The sequence below is a fragment of the Molossus molossus genome, unplaced genomic scaffold, assembly GCF_014108415.1.
Source record: "Molossus molossus isolate mMolMol1 unplaced genomic scaffold, mMolMol1.p scaffold_m16_p_3, whole genome shotgun sequence".
In the NCBI taxonomy this organism is placed as follows: Eukaryota; Metazoa; Chordata; class Mammalia; order Chiroptera; family Molossidae; genus Molossus; species Molossus molossus.
The window spans coordinates 66,844,755-66,868,799 of NW_023425366.1; the positions used below are offsets into that span (position 1 = coordinate 66,844,755).

General features: G+C 41.5%; 1 protein-coding gene across 6 annotated transcripts in view; it reads right to left on the reverse strand.

Annotated features, from left to right (window-relative positions):
* The window catches only part of MCTP1 (multiple C2 and transmembrane domain containing 1), a 490,459-nt gene extending 466,727 nt beyond the window's left edge, over window positions 1-23,732 (reverse strand). For 4 of the 6 annotated variants that reach the window (XM_036278920.1, XM_036278921.1, XM_036278924.1 and 1 more), the window contains exons 1-2: window positions 23,469-23,732; window positions 22,600-23,003 (exon numbers count right to left, since the gene is read on the reverse strand). Coding sequence is in view for 1 of the 6 variants with exons in the window: in XM_036278918.1 (XP_036134811.1) it covers window positions 22,600-23,319 (720 nt within the window). In the remaining 5 variants the exon portion in view is untranslated. Of the gene's footprint in view, window positions 1-22,599; window positions 23,373-23,468 lie in introns of those variants that run through there. The other 2 variants (XM_036278918.1, XM_036278923.1) reach the window with 2 other exon arrangements.
* Window positions 23,733-24,045: the final 313 nt, after the last annotated feature.

Here is a 24,045-nt window from a genome sequence, read left to right on the forward strand (position 1 = left end):
GTAATAACCACATAATAACCCAGAGAGTTTATTATAATTATTTAAGCATTTCCCTATTGATGAAAATTTGAGCCATTGCTAATTTTCCCGTTATAAATAAGAGTGATGAGTAATTCTACATACTTATTGGGGTCAGACCTTTGGATATGCTTAACAAAAGATTTCTAGAAGTTCTTTCTACTTTTTTAAAAAGTCAAATTTACACATTTACCTACATTAGCTCTAACTGCAATAATAACCAAAAGCATCATAAGTACCACTCAACTGTGCAACTTTTCTGAAGTTCCATTCCTCTAAACCATAAGGAAAACATCTAGAACTTGGATTCAACTTCCACCCTTATTCACTGATTTATGTATATTCATTTAATAACCACGTGAGTAGCTATTATACAGTAGGAAAATATACTATTAGGAAACTCATTTAACCACCTTCAAACCTTATACCCCCCTGATACACAATACAGGAACCCTTACAAAATTCTTACATTTGACAACTAAAGACCATTTCTGGATCCTTGCAAGGACAGTGTATATGAACATTTTGTTATACAAATTTTTGTAGCACTTGACACCCCAGGTCACAATGTGATTTTATAGCTGAAACAGATTCTTCCCACATTAGCTTTGGGCGATTTTTGAAAATACTTTAACACTTACAATTTTAAATCTATAATTAATGATAGTTTTGTACTGTGTTTCATCTTCCTTTAACTTCCTTGCCCTCTGGTGCCACCTAACGCCCATCTCCTTTGGCACCTCTGTGCTTCATCTCCCTACAAGTGTTATTTTAAGCCTGGGTGTAACCTCAACAGCAAGGTTCCCTTCATTGTCTTCAAAATGCCCGCGTGTCAACAAGCTCTGCAAAACTGTTGCCACTGTTTCCAGGACATCTCACTGTTTCTTCCTAAAACATACAGATCACTTCAAGAAATTCAGCAATGATGTCTGTCAGACTGAGTTCTTTAGAAATGTTCTCTGTGGGGGAGAGCTGCATGCAGATGTTTATTAGGGTGATGGGGTACCCCGGGAGATACACTTGTAAGGAAGCGAGGGAGGTCAGACTGGATAGAGGGAGTAGGTGCCCCACAACGTGGTTCCAATGGAGGTGTGCATGGTCGTGCAGGGAGCCCTGGAGCTGGAACTGCAGAGGTGCCCAGACCAAAGCAAGAGGGCTGGGCCTTTAAACCTCCCATCAATCAGCCATCAACTCTGAGCATCCCCTTGTAGCAGGACAACCTTGGGAGAGGCTTTTTTTTCTGTGGTCAAGGCAAAGCCAATGAGGGAACAGCAGTGAAGCCATTGCAGACTATCACCTCAGCAGCTGATAGGTGGGGAGGGGGGGGGTGAGGGAGAGGGGTGGGGGCTTACACCACCAGACAAGGGGATCTGGCCAGAGCATCAAAAATTCCACCAAAGGTCTATCTTCACTAAATCTTTGCCTGCTCATTTACTTTCACCAGTGGATCTTATATTAAAAGGATCAAGCTCTTAAAGATAAAATCTATAATCAGACACACTTTTTAATCAAACAGATTTCTGAGAGCACATAGTTCATCTCAAATATGTGAACTGGTGAAAGAAAGTGGGCTCCTACAGACAAGTCCTAGCACAGTATCTAGTGAGCACTCTGCAAATATCTTTAAAAGATACCAAAGGCATCATCATTCTTAAGCATCACAGTCATCTTTAGGAAGTGAAAGGAAATAACATAACAACTAAAATATGAACATGAAAGGATCTACAATGAGATAAAGATGTCTAAATCCATTCTCAGCACAAAAATCTGAGGGAGGACCTTGTAGATAGATGGTTTTGTGCTTGGAAAGATTAGGAACCACATTAGAACATCTGTATTTGAGAAGCTGATTATTTAACTTTGGAAAATAAAATCCCTGAAAACATAGTTATAGCAATGTAGAATATTCTCAGGAGAATAAAAAGTAGCTTAACTCAAAAACTTAGGATTTTATAAACAAAAGTTTGCATTCAACTTTCTTATGTTAGGTTCATGTGTAACTGTCTAGGTCTGACAATTACAAACATTAACAAAATCCTTTCTTTTAAAAGTGACTTTAGGACTTCCGGTCAAGATGGCGGGTAGGTAAACGCGGTATCACGTCCTCCCACAACCACATCAAAGTTACAACTAAACTACAGAACAACCATCATTCAAAACTGCCTGAAATCAAGCTGAATGGAAGTCCTACAACTACGGAATTAAAGCAGCAGCCACATCGAGACTGGTAGGAGGGGCGGAGGCCCGAGGGGCAGCGGGGAGATGGGCTGGTCCCACACCCACGTGTGGCAGATAAAAATCTGTAGGACACCTCGGCTGGGAAGGTCCTTCCTGAGGACTGAGGGGTCCCCGTCCCACACCAGGTGCCCCGCTCAGGGTTCCGCCAGGAAGAGAAGTCCCCATAACTTCTGGCTGGAAAAACCAGCGGGAACTGAGGCTCAGGGAGGCTGAAGCGACTGGAGCCCCAGGCAGCTCCTTAAAGGGCCCGCGCATGGACTTATCGGACTCTCTCCCTCTAAGCTTGGAGGGGAGGCAGCTCCAGGGGCACCAGAGACATACAGGGAAGAACTGAGCTGTTTGGCACTGGAGTGAGGGCTGGAGAGGGGGCTTCCTCAGGGACAAACGTGCTGTCAGAGGCCTTTGTTCCTTTGGTGAGCCCTTCCCTGGAGCGGCAGACAGAAGCCATATCTGGGACCCCAGCAACCTGGCTCACACTGGTGGCCCCGCCCCACCCAGCTTTCAGGCCCACCCAAGCTGTTGCCACTAGCTTAACTGTAGGACTGGCCTGTCTTGGATCCTGCTTCAGGTTTTTCCTAAATTCTTTCAAACGAACAGCATCTGGTCTCAGCTAGATCCATACCGCTCGTTAAGTAATACACAGAAACAAAGACAGGGAGGCAGCCAAAATGAGGAGACAAAAAAACAGGTCCCAAATGAAAAAACAGAACAAAACCCCAAGACAAGAACTAAGCGAAATGGAGATAAGCAACCTAACAGATGCTAACTTCAAAATACTACTTATATAAGGATGCTCAATGAACTCAGTGAGAACCTCAGTGTACTTAGTGAGGGCCTCAAGAGCATAAAAAGGGGCCAGTCAGAAATGATGGATGCACAGTCAGAATTGAAGGAGGCATTGACTGAAATAAAGAATAATTTACACAGATTCAATAGTAGAGTACGTGAATCCAAGAAGCAAAACATCGATTTGGACTATAAGGAAGCAAAAAACGCCCAATCAGAACAGCAAAAAGAAAAAAGAATCCAAAAAAATGAGGATAGTGTAAGGAGCCTCTGGGACAACTTCAAGCGTGCCAACATTTGCATCTTGGAGGTGCCAGAAGGAGAAGAAAGAGAACAAGGAATCGAAAACCTGTTTGAAACAATAATGGCAGAAAATTTCCTAACTTGGTGAAGGAAACAGACATACAAGTCCAGGAAGCACAGAGAGTCTCAAATAAGATGAACCCCAAGAGGCCCACACCAAGACACATCATCATCAAAATGCAAAAGGTTCAAGACAAAGAGAATCTTAAAAGCAGCAAGAGAAAGGCAGCTAGTTACCTACAAGGGAGTTCCCATAAGGCTGTCAGCTGATTTCTCAAAAGAAACTTTGCAGGCCAGAAGGGAGTGGCAAGAAATATGCAGAGTGATGAAAAGCAAGAACCTACAACCCAAATTACTCTATCCTGCAAAGCTGTCATTTAGAATCGATGGCCATATAAAGAGTTTCCCAGACAAGAAAAAGTTAAAGGAGTTCATCACCACCAAACCGTTATTGTATGAAATGATGAAGGGTCTTTTTGAAGAAAAAGATAAAATATATGAACAAAAAAAATGGCAATGAATACATATCTATCAACAATGGAATCTACAAACAAAATGAACAGGTAGAACAGAAACATTCTCATAGATACAGAGAACATTTTTTTGGTTGCCAGATGGGAGGGGGGTTGAGGGAATGGGTGAAAAAGGTGAAGGGATTAAGAAGTACAAATTCATTGCTAGACTGACAAGCCTCAAAGAGAAAGGGGTTGGGGGGGAGGGGTGGGAAGAAATAAACCAAAGAACTTATATGCTTAACCAATGGACACAGACAATAGTGTGGGAAAAGGCGGTAGGGGGGCCGGGAGTGGGGAAGAGGGGGTCAATGGGGGAAAAAGGAGGAACATCTGTAATACATTCTACATTCAACAATAAAGATTAAAAAATAAAAATAAAACGTGACTTTAGAACTTATAAAATGCTTTATTTGAAAAAGTTCATTATTGTATAGATATTAGAAAATAAATGGCCCTGGCCAGTTTGGCTCAGCGGTTACAGCGTCGGCCTGTGGTCCAGAGAAACCCGGGTTCCGTTCCCTCTAAGGGCACGTACCTCGGTTGCAGTTTGTCCCCGTCCCTGGTTGGGTCGTGCGGGTGGCAGCCACTCGATGTGTCCCTTTCACATAGATGTTTCTCTCTCTCCCTCTCTCTCCCTCCCACTTCGACTGAACAAAAAATGGAAAAAATGTCCTCGGGTGAGGATAAAAAAAATAAAATAAATTTAAAAAAATAAAGAAAATAAATGAAGAAATGTAAAATAGTTTTAAAACTTATGGCTAATCAGTTCCATGAGATATTTTTAATAAAATGAATAACTAAATCTATTCAATAAATATCAGAGAATAAAGTCCATATGCCATAATATATCATCTACTCCTAATAATTCTCCTAGTACTTTAAAAATTAAAAGTTTTCAATTAAGAGAAAAATCAAATATTATTCTATTTGATTTTACATTATTGGGGTACTACTATGTACAAGATATATATTAAGCAAAAACAAAGTAACTAAAAGTGACCCCTTCTGAGACCATCCACTTTAAGATGAGGTAAAAATAACTAAATAAATTGCCAAGTGTAGGAAGCCTAATCATTATGAAAATATTATCTATAAAGTGCAGGCAGCCTCTGGCTTCCCAGACTGGTGAGGTTCCAGAAGTTCATTAGAAAGCTGTTTACTGGCTTCATTTGCCCAAAGAAGCAATGTCATAAAAGGAGTCTGACTTCCAGATGAGACCGCCTCATTTGGTTCTAGGAGTTCCGAGTTCCGGGAACAAGAAGTTATGAGTGACTGGAGAAGAACATGGCAGTTTCTCATTCTCTTGCCATATTCAGAGTCATTCTATGGCAAAGTTCTACATCAAAGAAAGTCTTTAGTTAGCATTCTTCTTCCCCATGCCCCTTCACTCAAAGCTCTACTAATTTCTAGTCTCTTAGTACTTTCTCCCTCATACAAAGTCCTGTAGCACCCACCCAGGCCCAGCTCACTGCCACAAATTCTACAGATTGAGCTAATTCACTTCCATATCACCCACTCCATCCCTATTCAAAATTTACAGTTTTCTATCCAGGAATTAGGAAGAAAGAATATAATTGAATTACTTTATGCTAAAGTGTGAATGACCATCCCTTAAAGCTCCAAAAGATACTAGTGTAACTTCTAAAGAAAATACTTGCTAAACCAAATGTGGCAATCAACAGGCTATTAGCACTGATGGGTTAGGAGAGGTCTAGGAGAATAATGATATACACTGAGCCTTTATCACGTGCCAAGAATTTAAACTCTTCACCGGACCCCCTTAACAACACCATCAGGTAGATATGTTATTCTCCCAGTTTTAAAAAAGAGAAGTGTGAAGGTTGGAGAGGATAAGTACCTTACTAAGCTCTGGAAGACAACTCTCCTAGGCCATTCTTCTTTTGCACTATTTCTTCTTTTCCTTTGTACTGAAACCACAGATCTTCTAAAGGCAACACTTTTCCCCCAGAGTGTGATGGCAGGAACAGTGGGAGAAACTGAGGCAGTGATGGGTGAATACCTCTGAAAAATATTTATGTAAATGAAATTGCTTCTAAGTAAGCTGTGGATCAGAAACTGATTATACTCCAGGCTCTAAGAAAGAGAGGAGAAAATGATATCTTAACTTCAGTGTGTTTATCTTGAGGATCAGCATCGCCCTAGTATAAAGTATATCTTATAGGTTATTTTCCAACATTCTAGGATTCAATAAATAAGTTAAGCTTTAGATTAACTCAGGGCCTATCAATTGTACCACAGCTGACTTTAAAACTAGTCATTTCATTACTCTGGCTTTATAAATAGTATAACCCATTGAAGAAGAAAGGCATAAAAAATATATTTGACATACTTTTTTATTCTTCACTCTATGCTCATTTTATATTAAAAACACAGAGAAAATGGTCTCCCTCTGAAGGACTGGAATGAGTCCTGTGTGTCACTTGGTAGCTTGGTCCAGCAGTGCAGAGATAGATTTTTTGAGTGGCTGATCATTCATCTTTCCAACAGCTGCTTACTAACCAAACCCCAAATGAACAATGGCGATTTCTATGTGCCAATAGCAATTTGATTTGCCATTAAGGACCTGCCTCCCTTCCACTTTCAATCCATATTGTTTATCTGGAATGTCCTTCACTCCTGAGCTAAAAGGATACACACATGACCTGGCCATACTCCTCATATCCTGGCCACTGAGGGCAGAATATGGATCCAAATTGTTCCAATGAGACTTGCTTCCAAGAACTGTAAGGAAGATATATGCCACCATGTAGAGAGAAACTATCCGAGCAAAAAGATGCCCAAAGCCAAGAAATTTGGGGGGAAGGAAGGAAAGAAGGGGCAGAGGGGCAGAGACAAAGAGACGTAAGCCAGATTCAGGAAGACCTGGACTCCTGTCACTTAGAAGGAAAGTTCTGAATGAGACATCCCTGGTGCCTGGGCTTCATCTGTCTCACTGGGCATCGCCGTTCTTCAAATGATGATGATGGGAGCCCCTGTGTGCCTAGCCTGCCTGGAAGGACCTTGTGGCGCCAACTCCAGAAGCAGCTGTGTCTCCTCATCCCTGGTACTCCAAACATCAATTCCAACCCCAGCTCCACCCATCTTCCTTCTCAAGGGCCAATGCCCCAAGCAGAGGATCAGGTTTCCAGGGAAGGAGCTCTGAGTTAGGTAGACCTGTGGTTGGTTGGTTTATAATAAATCCAGAGCATACAGCACAGATCCTCATCTCTCTGAATTATCCATCTCTGAGGTTTGAGAACTGCCTTCTCACCTGAACAAGGCTCTTTCTTCAAAATGACTTCAGATTGTGAGCTTCTAAAAGATGGCCATGTCATCACTGAGAGGAAATGAGTAGAGAGAGCTGAGAGGGCAAAAGTCTGTTGACAATAATGCAGGAGCAAACCAGAACAATGATCCCAACAGCTGTTACAGTGAGGTAATTAAGCCTCTGTATCCCCTCAGATCAGAATTCCTTTGGTGTTATTTACTTAACAGTACATTACAACAGCACTCTAGTCCAAGAATCTGACTTCTCAGTGATTCAGTCCCCAAGAAGAGTCTTTATACAAGAGCAAATAAGAAAGGAACACAAATAAACTTTTCAATATTAATAGGAAATGCCAACTGTGACCAAATTAGGGTTCCAATTGTATGCTGATCTCTTCAGCAAATCAGCTGCAGGACACAACTGATTTTTTATTTCTGGGCATGACTGCACTTCTTCCTAGGAGGCCAGTCTACAGATCTTTCCTAAGAATCAGTCAGGTGCCCTGCAAGGTTCTGGGACAAATAAATACATAAGATCATAATTGACAATTCAAAGACTCAAGTTTTTATTGTTTCTAGTGCTAATGAGGCCATTTTATTTCATGAGAATCATCACTGAGTTCTCCTTTTATCCCAAGGGTACTAATGAAGAGTTCTGGAGTCCATGGGTTGAAAGTCACAGACTCCCTTGCTTGAAGGTGAATGCACCATGTTGGTTTTGTGTACATTTGTGTTTCTTTATGAGGACAATGCCACACTTTGCTTAGTTTCTGAAAAGGGTCTAGGATTCCCCAAACAGAGTGAGAATCAATGTTAAATTTCTTTGCTGTTCATATAGTGTTTTCTTGGTCATGACTCCAGCAAAATGCTACATAAAGACCGAGAGAGAGAGAGAGAGAGAGAGAGAGAGAGAGAGAGAGAGAGAGAGACCACATCACATTTTTCTAGGATAGCAGATAAAGAATATTAATTTCTAGCTACTTTTTGACTTGGACATGGCTGATGTCATTGAGCCTTTACGAGATGTTCTTTCCTACTCCAGATGGCAGTAGTGTTTGGGTGCTTAGGGCAGCCCACATTGCCTGGGTGGTTGTTCATCATGGTAATTAGCTGGCGAGGTCAAGCACAGATTGCCAGGCTTATCTTGGGCAGGGCTTGGTACAATTTCAGAGCAGTTACACTTGTCTCTCAGACATGTTAGAATCTGTGTCCCTAGCTTACACAGAGTGGCAGGTAGACTGGCTTATAGCTGCCACCTCAAGTTTGGTTATTTGATGGGCTTATAGCCTCCATAAGGAACTCTGACATTTCCTCTTTTACATCCTATAACATTGTGTTTACAAATGTAACGGTGAGCTTTTACACACATTGCGTTTTCCTTCATGCTTCAGTGCACTGTTGCAAATGTTTCACAAATGGAATATTGGCTGCACATGAAAATATAAAATTTGGGTTTTATATCTAAAAATATAGAACTTAAACCAAATCTCCTTTCTTGTACTTTAGATTTGTTCAACAAGCAGCCTTTATAATCACTCCACAGTTATATTAACAATGTAGACTTTAAACGTACGCCTTACAGCATCCCTTTTCAAACTTTTTTTTTTCCATTCTAACTTCAGGAAAGAAATTGGAGGTTTATCAAAAATATGTTCTCCATAATTTACAGCTGTAACATCTGGATCACTGGGCTTCATCTCATTTTTATCTCTACTTAGGTTCTGAAATGCGCTGTGAGAATCTCTCCCCTGAGCACTGACAGTGGTGGATTAGATCACCTTTCCTGCCTTCATTGCCTTCCAATAGTGCTCAGTAAGGCGCTGGCCAGTGTGCTCAGTGGTTAGAGCATCAGCCCATGCACCGAAGGGTTGTGGGGTCGTGTCCCGGTTCGGGCACATGAGCGAGGCAACCAATCGATGTGTCTCTCTAAAAATCAATGGGGAAAAAAATCTCCTTGAGTGAGAATTAACAACAACAACAAAGCAATAGGAAGAATGAAATGACATGTTTTTCCAGAGGAAAAGATATTCTCATTCACTAGGTATTTCTAATTCTTATAGACATGTTTAAAATATCATTATTTTAGTAGAGAATGGTAGCCCCAGCATAATTCTTTGTCTCTTTACAAAACAATTCTATAAGCACAGTGTTTCCACACAAAGCAGCAAAAACAAAAAACTGTTCCCAAAGACCATGAACTTTCCTAGAAATGGTTCTCTCCATGGCCAAGGACCTAGGCTCTCAAAACTGCATTAGTACTTGTGGAAGTCTAAAATCTCCGCACAGCCCGCAAGGTTCTGCATAATCTGGCTCCTTCCAACCATTCCAGACCCATCCCTCCTCACTTGCCTTCTTCTTCTTCACAAATTGCAGCTGCCTAGGCAGTTCTCTAAGTGCCTTCTGTTGTGGCTTTCTCTGCCTAGAACTATCCGCCACAGCCCTTACTTCCCCTCCTTCCCCCAAATCTGGCCAATTCCTGTTCCTCTTTCATCCTAAATATCACGCCTTTAGAAATGCCTTCTCTGTCCCTCCCCTTCCTTCAAGATCAGGTTGGACCTCTTTGTTTCCTCCTACAGTTCTCGGAACTCCTCTGAATCAGTTCTCACACTTGTAATTGATAATGGTGCACTGATGTGGTCTCTAGAATTGGTGGATTAGTGGGTGTCCTAGAAATTATGGTCCTGGCAGAAATCAGATCGCTGTTACCCAAGTTCTGCTTGGCTACTATGGACAGAACCAGAACTACAGGCATAAAGAATTTTCTAAATATAAAATGCAATGAACAATACCTCTCTGTCAAAATTACTGTGAGATTTTAAGTGAAGTAATGTATATAATCTATAATCTTTATTTAAGATACTGTATAAAGAATGCCTAGTAGATAGACCTATTTTGTTTCTTTCCCCTAATACCATGCCTTTCATGGAACAAGAAAGCATTCATGACAGAAATGAAATGAGTCTGTAGAATATAGAAAACACATAATTACAAGGGTCTTGTAACTTATAACATGTCCCGAATAACAAACCAATAACAGAAATACAGATGGTGATCTAGTGGGGTACCTGGTAAGAAAGAATTGGTTTTAAATAGGACTCAGATATAAAAGTTACTAGCCGTATCTTTATCTAGCAATCAAAGAGAGCTTACAGGGCTTACCACCAGCAAGAAGTAAGTGATAGAGCCAGGATTAAGCCTAACACCCAAATCTCCTACCTGTTACACTAAAGCCGCCTTTATTAACTTTACTTGTTATAGGATAACCTTCAGAAATAAGAAGGATGGGAAGGAAACGCAGAGGCAACGAAGAGCTGGGGAGGAAGATGAGGCTGTAAAACTACATTCCAAACTTGCGCTTAGAGTCGTTTCCCTAAACTGGGCTTCTCGGGCACAGCCTGCTTCAGACAGCCTTCCTCTGTGGTACTTAAGGGGCAGATGAACTGGATCCAAATTATACTGATGTGTGACTGTGGGCAAGTCACTTAGCCTCCTGTGGCTCAGTTTATTTATGTAGAAAATGCAAACAATAATAAACCTACTTCAGAAAGTGTTGTAGTAAATTAATGAGTTAAGACATAGAAAACACTTAGAATAGTGCCAATACATAATAAATGCACTGCATATTTAGTTACAATTAATACTAGTTATAAAGTGGTTAACCTTTGGTTGGAGCTGAGATGATGCAACCAAGCCAAGAGAACCCAGCACAGAGTGGGCTGGGGAGGACACAGTCAGCCTGTGCTAGCTCATGTACTGCAGCTCCAGAAATGAAATGTGTGTTGTGATTCAACAAAACTTCATTCAAAGGCAAGGTAATAAGGGCCAGGCCCTACCACAATAGATACCATGACGTTCTTGGATACTTAATGCAAATCAATTCACAACACCAATTTCTCACACCAAATACAAACAAATTTTGTGTAGCTACTTGAAACTCACATTAGGTTTATGCTCCTAAAAGGAAAATAATAAAATTTCAAATATGAAATAGCATTTGTAAATACACCACTCAGGATGTAGTTCAGATACAATTAAGAGGATGAATAAAGTGATAAAATGGTGTTAAGAATTTTTTTAAAGAACTACTAGGAATCATTAGCAACACTGACAGAAGTACACAATCTGTAAGCAGCCAGCAAAAAGGCTCTGCTGCCCAGATCCATTGGTTCCTAACTCAGTTATTTTCCCACTCTCTTTTTGAGGTGATTTTTTAAAAGTGAGCTTCCTGTGATTATGCGAATACACCTTTATTATCCTAAAGGTATCTTTTTTTTCTCTAATTAAAAGCTGAACTATATAAATAAAGAAGCTTACAAAAATGCCTCCTTACTTTTTTTATTTGTAAGGTTCAATTTGAAGTGGTAAAGTCAGTGCAGGTTTCAAAATACTAATGATAGACATTAGTTACTGTGACATCTAGGTTTCAAAAGATGAAGGGAACAATTCAATGACCTCTCTTTCATGGTGGCTGTAAGATGGATACATAAAGAAAATGATTATTCTACTGAAGAATAGGCATTCATTATACATTAGTTTAAATTCAAAGCAAGATTACTCATTGCCTTGGTAGAACCCACCCAGAGAAAACCACAGAAGCTGTCTTCTAATTGTTTTTTATTTTTTGCTCTTTGGCTGAGCTGGTTATTATACAACCACTCAAACTAGAAACACTTAAGCTATTTGTAAATATGTTATCATTGATGCTTAGTGTTATCAGATTAAATTTAGAAGTAAAAAATATTGGAGTTATTCGAGATGTCTTTAACTCCAATGGAAAATATGATGTGTGTGAAAACAATGGGTACATGTATAAACCATTCCTGGAAAGGCCTGAGAGTGTGTGTGTGTGTGTGTGTGTGTGTGTGTGTGTGTACAGCATATGCCAAAGCAACACAAAATGTCAAAACGGCCTGGCTGGTGTGACGCAGTGGTTGAGCATCGACCCATGCATCAAGAGGTCACTGGTTTGATTCCTGGTCAGGGCAAATGCCAAGTTGTGGGCCAAATCCCCAGTGTGGGGCATGCAGGAGACGGCCAATCAATGTTATCTCTCATTGATGTTTCTATCTCCCTCTCCCTTCCTCTCTCTAAAAAAATCAATAAAGAAAATTTTTTTTAACTATTAAAAAAAAAATGTCAAAACATCATAGAAGCCAATTATTTAAACTTCAATGTGAAAAAAATATATATTATAAAAGCCTCCAATAAAAAAGTGCCCGACTTTCCTTTTTTATTTTTATTTTCTCTGCCTTGTTCCCAGGAAGAAAGAGAAGTAAAAAAGCTGAAAGGCAGGTGACAGGGAGCAGAGAATCAAGAGCCAACTCAATGCTATAGCATCTGGGTGGTCCTGGGACAGTTGAGCAGACTCACCATCGTTGATCATCCAAGAAACACCAAGATCCTTTCGTGGCAAGTTCCATGTAGTTCTACCTCATATTCTGGCATATGCCCAGGAAGAAAAAAGTTGAAGTCAGAGAAAGTGAAAATGCCAGGTAGAGAGGAGTAGATATACGTACACTTTACAAAGTTCTATCTTCCTTAAAAAGAGGCAGAGGGCATGGGGTCTGGGAAACTGCAAATGGTAGGTCTGTCTCGGGGTCTGGGAAACTGCAAATGGTAGGTCTGTCTCGGGGTCTGGGAAACTGCAAATGGTAGGTCTGTCTCGGGGTCTGGGAAACTGCAAATGGTAGGTCTGTCTCGGGGTCTGGGAAACTGCAAATGGTAGGTCTGTCTCGGGGTCTGGGAAACTGCAAATGGTAGGTCTGTCTCGCATCTCTGCCTATTCCCCCGAGTCTCACTCGGTTGATTCCCACAGAGCAGGCTAGAAAGTCACAAAAGCAAGTTGAGAGTAAATGGATGTTGACTGCAGGGCCAGAAGAGCAGACAGGGGCTGAGGAGTAATGACTACAATGGTCATCACTGTTTTTTTGTTTTTGTTTTTAACTTGAAACTGTCCAGATGAATTGGCACATATGCAAGGCCAGAGAGAACCAGGTGAGGTCATAATCTCAGCTAGACCCCATCCCTATTCCTCACCTCCAGCTTCCTTATAGAAACGGAGGAACACAAAGGAAGGGAAGGGAAGGTGCAGTCCCCCTGCTCCGGGCCAGGAGTCAGCCGGGCCACACTGGTGCAGGGTGTTCTGATGGCCAGGAGCTTGAGGTTTGGCAACAGCTCGGCAGCCACACAGAACTTGTCTGCACAGTCTATTCCAATCTCAAAAGACATTTTGGAAAACACTCAGACTTCTAATTTGGTGTGGTGAAAATATTATTCAAAGGCAACTCTACAAATGCTGAATTTTTCTTTTATCCAAAGCTATTTTACATTTCAGTAAAAGAACAGGAGTCAAATAGGGCTTAAGGCATAGATAAGAATATGATTTCTATTTTGAGAGAACACCTATTTGCATTCTTCAAAAACTGATCATTTTTGCCCCGTACAGACCAACCTTCCATTTGAGAGGGAATGAGAGAATGTGTATCAACACATTTGAAGTACACTGCCTTAAGAATAAAAATTTCCAACAGAGTCCATGCATTCTAAACCCTGTTATTATAATTATTTCTTCAAATATGTAGCCACTCACATATCAGGCACAATATGAATCTATGGGACAGAGATATGTAGGAGGTTTGCTTGTTTTACCTGACAAACATATTTTGCCCTTTCTTTTGCTCCAGTACCATTCACTACTTTCAATCCCTAATGCTGCAGAGAAAAGAACTATTTTATTCAGGAAGAATTCAAACTAACTATAAAGAACATGAGCTATTACAGTAAATCCGTGACAATCTGCCCCTCAGGAGCCTGGCACCCCCAGCCATTCTGCATGCATCAAATTCAAAACTCAAGCCTCCCTCTCCCTCTTCAAGAAAAAGACTTCTCAATGAAAGCATTTCTGAACAGAACCAAAAAAGAGTAAATGCATGAGTAAAAGGAAAAACATGTTTTGATTAATTCCTTCCACTTTCCCTTTCCCTGAAGGTTCAGCCACAAGCTGGTCTTTTAAATCTTTCCATCTTCCCAGCCCCCAGGTCAGGTTACTGCCCAACTCTCGCTGGGGCTGTTGGGGCCTCAGCATGGTCTCCTGCCCCTGCTGCCAACTTGACCTTTCTAAGGCTCATTTTACCCTGTCTCCCCTGCTCAAATGCCTCCGGGGTCCCTGCTGCTGCCCTAGATACACCCCTCAGTCTGGCACGCTTTCATTTGCACCTTTACTTCCCATTACCTTCTTCCCACACCCTGGGCCATTCCCACACCCAGTACTGACCCCATTTCTTGAATTCACAGGGCACTTATTTGTCCCTGTGCCTGTGGCCATATTCTTTCCCCTATATCCCTATCCTAACAACACTTTGAAACAATGTAGAGACCATCAGGTGAAAACACCCTCAGATTGCTGCCACCAAACCTGCATTTTACCTGTGTCCACCTTTCAGCGGAGGCTACCACTTCCTCTGGTCTCTGGGACACATCCCCACACATGTGCTTAGGGACCTCATCCCATTGATTACCTTCATCTTTCCCTTTAACCTCAACTTCTCTATACAATTCTCCTCAACCCACTCAGGTGCTATCCATGAAAAAACTGAAAACCTTCCCCCGATCCCATCTCAACAATGTTCTCACTCTCCTCCTGTCACTTTATTTAATCCCCTGGATAGAGACAAACCACGTGGGCCTCTCCCTGTCCCCACCTCCTCTTTCCGCACACCCCTCAACTCACTGCATTCCGGCTCCCATCCCACCACTCCTGGTTTTGTGAATTTGTAAAATGTATTGACACCTGCTACATCCCAAATACATATTTACCAGCAGTGGGAGGGGAAGGAGAAATCACACATGAGCTCTGAGTCAGAAGGTCAAACTGATAGCTAAATTCAGTCCAGAGATGCATTTTATTTAGCCTGTGCTGTGTTTTTAAAAATACAAATTATTTGTCAAAATTTCAAGACTCTGGAGATGTCACACAAAACTCCAGACTTTTGGCTTCTATCCGAGAATGTAGACACCCTGGCAACGCTGCTTTTTCCACTGCGAGACAGCGATCAGCCGGAGCTGAGAAGGGCTGCCCCTTCCAAGGGACCAGGGCTCCCTGGTTCACATGGGCCCCACCAAACCCTCTTTGCTCATTTCTTTATTTTGATGGCCCCTGTGAGTGACGAAGGTTGAGCATTGGCTTTAGATCAATGCTGTTCAACAAAAATAAAAATGTGAGCCACATAATTTTAATTTTTCTAGTAGCCATATTTTTAATGAAGAGGAACAGAGGAAATGAACTTTAAATATATGTTATTGAATCCATTATATCCAAAATACTATTTCAACATGCAAGCAGTATAAAAAATAGTAATTAGGTATTTTACTTTCTTTTTTTTGTTCCAAGGCCTTGAAACCCAGTGTCTTTTACACTTACAGCACAATTTCCACTGCTCAGTGGCCACATGTGGGTAGTGGCTGCCACATGAGATAGCACAACTCCAGCTGCAAAAATAGTCTTACAGTTGGAGAGACAGAGAGAGAAACACCAAGAAAAAAGAAGAAAGCAGGCAGGACTAAGGAAAAGGGTGGTGATGTTAAAGGGTAGGCATAGTGAGTGCTTTACAAGTAGGAGAGAAGGGAGTAGGGACACAGAGAAAGGGACCAGCGCTCAGTGACAGGTTCAGCTCTAGTTCAGTGTCCCAGGGAAAGAAGCGCCCCTTACAGGCAGATGCAGTTGACTGGCAGTGCAGATTTTCTAGAGAGACGCTTTGGTGTTTTATAGTCCCAGCATTAGACAGGTGATCCGCCTCACTATGAAAACCAACTGGCCAAGTCTCTGAACCCCAGGCCACACCCTGGGCACTCAAGAGGCAGCAGAATGGATTAGGCCTAGGGAGAGCAGGATTCTTGATCAAGATTGGGATTTTAATCTATTGCAAGAAAATGGGTTTGAGGGAAAGTGGCAATGAAGTAGGAAATTATCTTGAGCTAAGATTCAAGAGAAGAGACTCGGGGATCATAAACAAGTGAGCCTATGTCAGCAAGTGTCTGGAATCCAGATGTGAGGGTGCAATGTCAGAGGCCAGACAAGGAGATTTGGGTGCAAAAGCAGATACCAGGAGTCAGAGACCATCACCAAGAAATGCATCCCTGAGCCAGAGACCTCCAAAATAGAAACCTCTTCTCCATCCTCTGTGTGAGCACAATATGGCAGACACTTAGTAGGCTTATGTCCTCCATTCATACCTGATGAAATAACCAGAATTAAAGGACAAGCTGAGAAAAGCCAAGCTACAAGCTGGGAGAAGAGAAAAATGTCAAACTCATCTGCCAGGCTTAAAAAGACTCAGAAACAAGAAGGCATTAACATCATTACACAGCTATAAAGGAATTTTGAAACTTTCCCATTAATTCCATCATTCATCCAGCAACCATTTCTTGAGTGGTCTTCCCTGAACCGTTTTACACCAACCAATTAAGTGGATCAATTGTACTGAGGTTTGCCAAATTCTACACCAGCAGCGCAGGTGCAGCTAGCTCAGGCTTAAGCAAAAGAGGGTGCAATTGCTAATACTGAAGGGCCCTCTCTGAATAAAACCGGTGGGATTAGGAGGAGGCATTGATCCTAAAACATCCGGAGGTCCATTTGTCTATCTTGTGTTGTAATTTTCTAGATTGGCTAGGACCCAAGAGAATGGGAAATATCTCAAAGAGACTTAATATCTCAAAAGAGACTTCACAGGAAAATTGTTCTCTCAGTATGCAGAACTTTCAAATCTCATTATATTAAAATACAGTTTTTTATATTGCTTACATTCAGACTAATGTTAACTACAAATATTTGAAGACATTAGAAAAATCATGGCCTGACATTCTGCTGAAACAAAACCCACACAAACATGCTAATAAGAAACTGGTTACACTGGAGGGAAAATCTGTTTGCATAAAACCTTGAATTGTTGAAGGACAGTCATCACTTTCTATATCTGATTTATAAAAAGCAATGTCAGTTAGGACAAAAGGTTGATAGTGACAAGGAAATTAAAATGGCACATAAAGTGAATCATGCAGGAAATAAAATAGATGATACCTTTAATGGTGCTGATAAATCAAAATTCACAGCAAAGATTATTTGGCAAGTGAAAAAACCTAAGTTGAGAAAGGGTGCCTCACATCTTTCCATAATTACAGCCCAGCTGGGGTGGCTCAGGGGCCTGAGCATCACCCATGGACTGAAAGGTCCCATTCGATTCCCGGTCAAGGCACATGCCTGGGTTGCAGGCTTGGTCCCCAGTAGGGGGCATGCAGGAGGCAGCCCATCAATGTTTCTCTCTCACATTGATGTTTCTATCTCTCTCTCCCTTCCTCTCTCTCTCAAAATAATCAATAAAAACATTTAAAAATGTTTTTAATAATTAACTTTATAGAAAGATAAACTTGTCATAAATAGGTATACTTTATGCTATAATTTTATGAAAATAAGCAAGCTTATCCAAAGCAAGTTTTAGGACACTATCCATTTCATTTACATTAAATAACACCCCCCCCCCAAGTCAGTATTCAAACAATGATCCTCATTTATCAAGAAAAGGTTTTATTTAGGATGTTTGGCTTTTTGAGGCAGGGAAATATATACAGTAATTTTAGTAAGTTTTCCAGAAAAAAAAAAAAAAAAAGTCAGAACAAAAAAGTTTCTCATTTCAAAAGAATCAATGTCTTCTTATCTAAAACAGGTGTGTGCTGTGAAACTGTAAATAGCTATGAATTAACAACAACAAAAAAATGCATGCCTCTAATTTCTGAATCTGCAGATGCTGTCAAGGCTTACAATGTCATCCAGACATGCTACTTACTCTTCATCCATTTAGAGTTGACAAACACTGTGATAATCATCATGAGCAAAGAAATTACACTACATATTTTCTGAGGTACCGGAGATATATTATTAACCTTTAATTTTGTGAAATCATTGCTTATTTCCAAACAGTGGGGAAAAAAAGGGGGGGGGATGTCTGTCCTATTTTCTTTACAAATCTATTAATTCTATTTTATCCCTCAAAGTACTCACTTTACATGATAATGTGCACATACTTATCAAAAATAATGTTAAGGTTTTTTGTTTTTGTTTTTTACTGTGTGAACTTGTGATGTCACCAGAACTGCCATGATTAATTTTGAGCTACTTTTGCCACCACAGCAAGTATAATAATATATACCTTAAATTAAACACAAAGGACCAGCAAAGCTCCCTGTTAAATTTTTTTAAGCACCCACTTATTTGTAATGGTGGCAATGGAAAAACTTTAATATACTGTCCAATAATAATAACAACCCAGCAATTGCTAATGTTTATTGAGCTGTTTCAAGCCAATTTCAACATTATGACACTTCCATTTATGCAATCTTCATAGCTCTACTCAAATCTACCTGACACATGGAATAATAACTAAAGATTACACGGAAATTACTCTACCCCAAAGTAAACCTCTCACCCACTCTTTTTACTCCCTTTCTTTGGAATGACCTGAAGATCCCAGTAGTTTTCAAGGACGCTATCACACATTAAACTTCACTTCACACCCTGCCCCAAAATGTCCTAAGATCTGGTCAACTTCTTCCTGGCCACCGCACCGCACCCCCCCCCCCCCCCCCCAACACACACACATACACACGCACTTTGAAAAGCTACTAACATTATTTTTAGGGGCTTCATGTGATTAGTAGATTTTTAAAAGTGATTTTAGTCATTTCCATTTGAAACTTCTTTTTTAATTTGTGCATTCCCAAGATTAAGTTATGTTCTTTGAAGTAATATTAAAGACACCCAAAAAATAGACAGCAAAATTTAACCAAAATCACCTTTGAAAAAAGTTTTTGAAAATACAGGCTCTCTTCAAAAGGTGAGATAACTAATAAAGCAAGATGCATTTCACATAGACTTAATGTTAGAAAATATTTTTCCACTTTTTGTCAGGGCTTACACATGTTTCAGGAATTTCATCCCAATGAATGAATATTCCTCTTACTATGTTTTGAAACGTTTCTATCACACCTTGAATAATTTACATACTAAAAAAAACTGTTTTACTTCTCTACAAAGACAATTTTAACAAAATGAATTTGAAGGAAAAACAATAAAAGATTAACATTCATGAACACTACAAGTTTTTTGTTAAAACACTAAAAAATGCAACATATTCATTCCTCACTCTTTATTTTAAAATACTGACTCTCTGATTCTAGCAGAATATAATTTTAGTAACTCGTCAAGACAGAATACATAAAATTGGCATATTTTTGATATGCACACAAGTTGAGAAATCGTCTTTCCCAACTGTGCTGCAGAAAATGAAATGCATCTGGTGAGACAATATGGCTCAACACGTGAACTGAAATCGGTGGGACGAAAAGCTTCTCTTCTTTTTCTTTTTTCAAAGCAAATTATTTTAAATAATGCACATTATTTAATGTTCAAGACATTACCAAGTGTGTTACGGTGTGTTTCAAAGGTATATTTGGCTAAAGAAAACATAATAGCAAAAGGGGGCTTGCAGGGCATGAGAGATAGCTTCTTCAATTTTAATCACTATTCATCAGTGACTTCTAAATCTCTTTCCCCAGCAACTCAATCTGATTTTTGGCTTTTGCTTAACATTTCTACACAGTGTCAGAGCATGTGCACATATGTTGTTGGGGCCTCATGCTGGGCTGGGGGATGGGGAATGTTTTGGAGAACATGACTGATGCCAGGATCAAGCAGAGAACAAGAAAAAAAACTGAGCAATTTGCCTTGTTTATGTAACAATTTTTCTTTCTCCCTTGAAAGAAAGTTCTTTTTGTCTAAGCAATCTGAAGATGGAGTTAATGCTTTCATTGTTTCTTCTTTCATGTGTTCCCATCTGTTCTTGTGAACTGTGAATAAAACGAAAATCTACATGTGCCTACACTATCTCCCCATGCCCAAGTATTTTTTCAGATGAGGTGCTGGCAGAGCCATAACTCTGAGCTTGGACGGGTGCTGCAGAGCTAAGCCTACTCCTAGACACCTCTTCCAGTTCCAAGTTCCACCCCATTTCTTCCTCCTCCCCATTGAGAGAAGTAAGCAGACTCCTTTCAGTTGGGCAAAGAAGTAGAGGACTCAGGAATCCTTTCTTCTGCATTGGTGAGAGAGTGCTACTGAAACTTGGATTTGTGACTCATGACAGAGAATAGTGTCCAATTCTCTGGGAACACGGTTCTATCAGCAGGAGATGTTGGGTGTAGTTGGTATGATTAATAATGTCATTTGTGAATGTGATATAACTGATATGCAACAATGAATCAAAAAGAACAAAAAACAAATTAATATACCTAATTCATCATTGAACTCATTCTAGGGATGGAGGAAAAATTCCAGGATATATGTGAACTTGCAAGTATTTATCAATAGGACTGAACTCATCTCAGAAACAACAAGTTCTAAAAGTTGTCATAGGTAACTATAGTCATGGGGAAAGATTCTGGAGAATGACTTGACTACAAAACCTCTGATATTTATTAAGCATGTGACCCTAGCAAGGTTACTTTAATTTCTTCAAGCATTGGTTTCCTAATCCATAAAAACAGCAACAAGAATTCTATCACGTAGGACTGCTGTGATGATTAAATCATGTATGGCTACAAAGTGCCCAGCGTATGTTTAGTATCTTCTCCAAAATAGGTTTAGGTCTTTTGAGTACAAAATTCATATTTATACAGCAGCATTTTAAAAATAAAAGTTGATGGTATCAGAACACTTTTGGTAAATATAAACATAAATACCAATTCAGAATTCTTTGATTTTGCTTTGAAAATATCTTGTTTCAGTGAACTGCAAAGTAATTTAGTAAGTTAACATTTGCAGTAATATATCTACCATCAAACTAATTCAATTATTATTTGTTGTTTCATAATTCTTGATTGTAAAGGTTCATAAAAGCAAATGTAAACAGTATCCCAACTCTAAAATTCTTATAATTAGGATTATGTACACACTGGAAAAAACAACAACTGCTTTTAAAATACACAGTACTAATCTATACTAAATTTAAAACATCCTTTTAAAATGACTTTTTACCTTACTTTTGGAACCAGAAACATGACTTCTTTTAAATTTTATATATATTTTAAATATATATATTTAAATTATAAATATAAATATATATATTATATATATATATATATTTTTTGGTACGTGCCCCTAGCAGGAACCGAATCCGGGACTCTCTGGTCCGCAGGCCAACGCTCCAACCGCTGAGACAAACTGGCCAGGGCTTAAATTATATTTCAAGATGAAGGGAAAGGTAGGTGTGTTTAGGCTTTATGTCAATAATATCTCTACCTACTCTTCTGAGAATAATTAAAAACGTTTTCTAGAATATCAATAACATCAGGTTGCTGTAATCAATTGTGTTTATTAAACAATAAAACACTCATGTTTTACTTCATTTTCTGAAACTATACTAATAAACTATAAAACGTTTCAACTGAAAGCACATCTATTTCCATATCCTTTCAAAACATGGCCTTATGATTTTTGTAGCTCAACTTTTAATCAAATTAAAGTTTTAATGTATATGGCATTAGTCAAACAATAATTCAGAGTCAAAATACTGAGTTTAAATAATGTAAGATATATCAAAAGAAAGGAGTATTTTAGGTCCCTGGCAGAATGGAACTTTCAAAACATTTGCTAACACTAACACAATTTGATAGACATTTACAAAACAAGAGCCTCCCTCTACAAAACAGAGGGAGTAAAAACAGCTGCTCAAACACCTCAGGGACCCCACATGGACATTTTCACTTGATTCTTGTCTGACCAAACTTGGGTGATCAGAGTCAACAGGATGTAGAAAGCAGCGTTGACTGTTCAATCTTACAAAAGGCCATAGGAACTTGTTTGACTAACTCGGATGAGACGCTCAGGCTGCCCACTTGTTGGGTAGCGATCCACTTGCAGGAGGAAGTTTTAAGAAGGGAGTGTGGGTAAATCAGCAGACTTATACTTTAAATTAAGGCTTTCCCCAAGCCATTACCTCACATTTACCACCAAGTCACCTCTCTGCATTTCTATTCCTTCCTGCAAACCACATGTTTCAAATGCTGGCCCTTCCACACCACCGTCACAGGAGGTTGTAACGTTGTTGTTGTTTTTTAAGTTGTTGGGTTTGTTTTTCTTTTGACAACCTGAGCCATAGTGGAATCTTTCTAGGAGACCTCCCAAAAGTACCCGAAATTATGTCTAAGTTCATTCCTTTCGGCTACTATTAATACTACCATTTTCATTGGCAACTCATAAACCTATTTCTGCCCAAAGTAAAATCATGGTACAAGTCTTATCTTTACTAAGCAGGAGCGGGATGTTCTTTCCACTGTTTGACTGACTTGGTAGTACCTGCACCCCGTACAACTCTCGGGTCATGGTCGCCCAAAGCTGGAGGCGTGGCCCCTGACGCCAATCACTCACCTGCCTGCTGTCGAGCTCCTCGCCCTTCTCCAGGGTCAGAGGCACAGCCGGGCTCCGTGCCGGTTCCGCAGGAGGCGGAGGCGGCTGCAGCAGCTGCTCCACGCTAGCGGTGCCCGGCAGCGAGGAACTCTTCTGATGGCACAGGTGCGCCGCGGGGCCCCTGCGCCTTGCACCCTCATCTCGGGCACGGTCCCCCCTCGGGGGTGGCTGGGGAGAGGAAGACAGGGAAGACGATGCGGAGGATGAAGGAGCAGAGTCTGGGGAGAGTCCGCCAGGAGGCGTCACTCCACCTGCTCCAGCGGCGGCAGCGGGCGCCTTTCCCGCCGGGAGCAAATGATCGCGGATCCTGCGGCGCAGTGTGGAGCCCTGCTCACCTCTGCTGGGCCCGCCGGGCTCGAGGGGCTCTGACGAGGAGGAGCACAGGTTGGGCTGGGAGGAGGAGAAGACACGGTCCAACACTTGCTTCCGTTTCTTGAAGCCAATCCACCTACTGCCCGTACCACCCAAGCCGGCCAGTGCGTCCCGCCTGCCCCCTGGGGGTGGCGGGGAGGGCGACGGGGTGGCGGCAGTGCGTTGCTCCTGGCCCCCTGCACGCCCGCTGCCGCCGCCCTTACTCTTGACCACCCCTAGCTGCAAGTTCTTCCAGAGCCGGGCCTGGAACGAGGAGGACGCCGCCACTGCAGGTTCCGGTGAGCCCGCAGCGGCAGCCGGGGGCTCCATCCTCCACTCCCTGCTCCTCCTCTTTCCTCCTCCTCCTGCTCCACCGCCCTTCCTGGCTGATCCTTCTCCCGGAGCCCCGCGGCGGTGGCCCCTGCGGCGAGGGGCGCAGCAGCAGAAGCTGGGAGTGCCCCGTGGCTTCAGGCCAGCACCTGGGATAGACGCCGCTGCAGCTGTTCTCCGGCCGTAGGACTCCGGCGCTGCCTCTTCCTCCTGCACCTGCCCGAATGGGCTGGATCTGTTTCTGAATCCCTGCAGCTGAGCCTGCAAAGTTTCTAGCTCCGACCTCCACAGCTCTAGTCCGCTGGAGTCCCCCGGGCCGCGCCCTGCCTCCCTCTTCTTGATGGTTTCAGGTTTAGAAGCTACGCTCACCTGGGCGTGTGCCAGGGACCGCACCCTGTGCCCTACAGAGAGCACCTGTCAGCGGCTAGGTAGGCTGCCTCCAAACTGGATGCAAGCGCGATTCACACAATTGGGGATGTTGGGCTGAAGATACCCGGGACCAGCAGCCCCGCGGAAGCACTCCTGGACCATCCTCCAGCTCCTATGTGGGAGGACAGGCAGGCGACAGCCGGGTGGAGCTGGGTAGGGACAGGAGCCAGCTTGCTTCCTAGGATCCAGCCACAGTTCCCAGGCAGCTTGTTCTGGGCCGCCACTGGACGCTCCAGCCAGCGATCCTCTGGGTCTGATGAAGTGAGGTAGAGTGGAGATCATGCGCCTTTCGTGGGT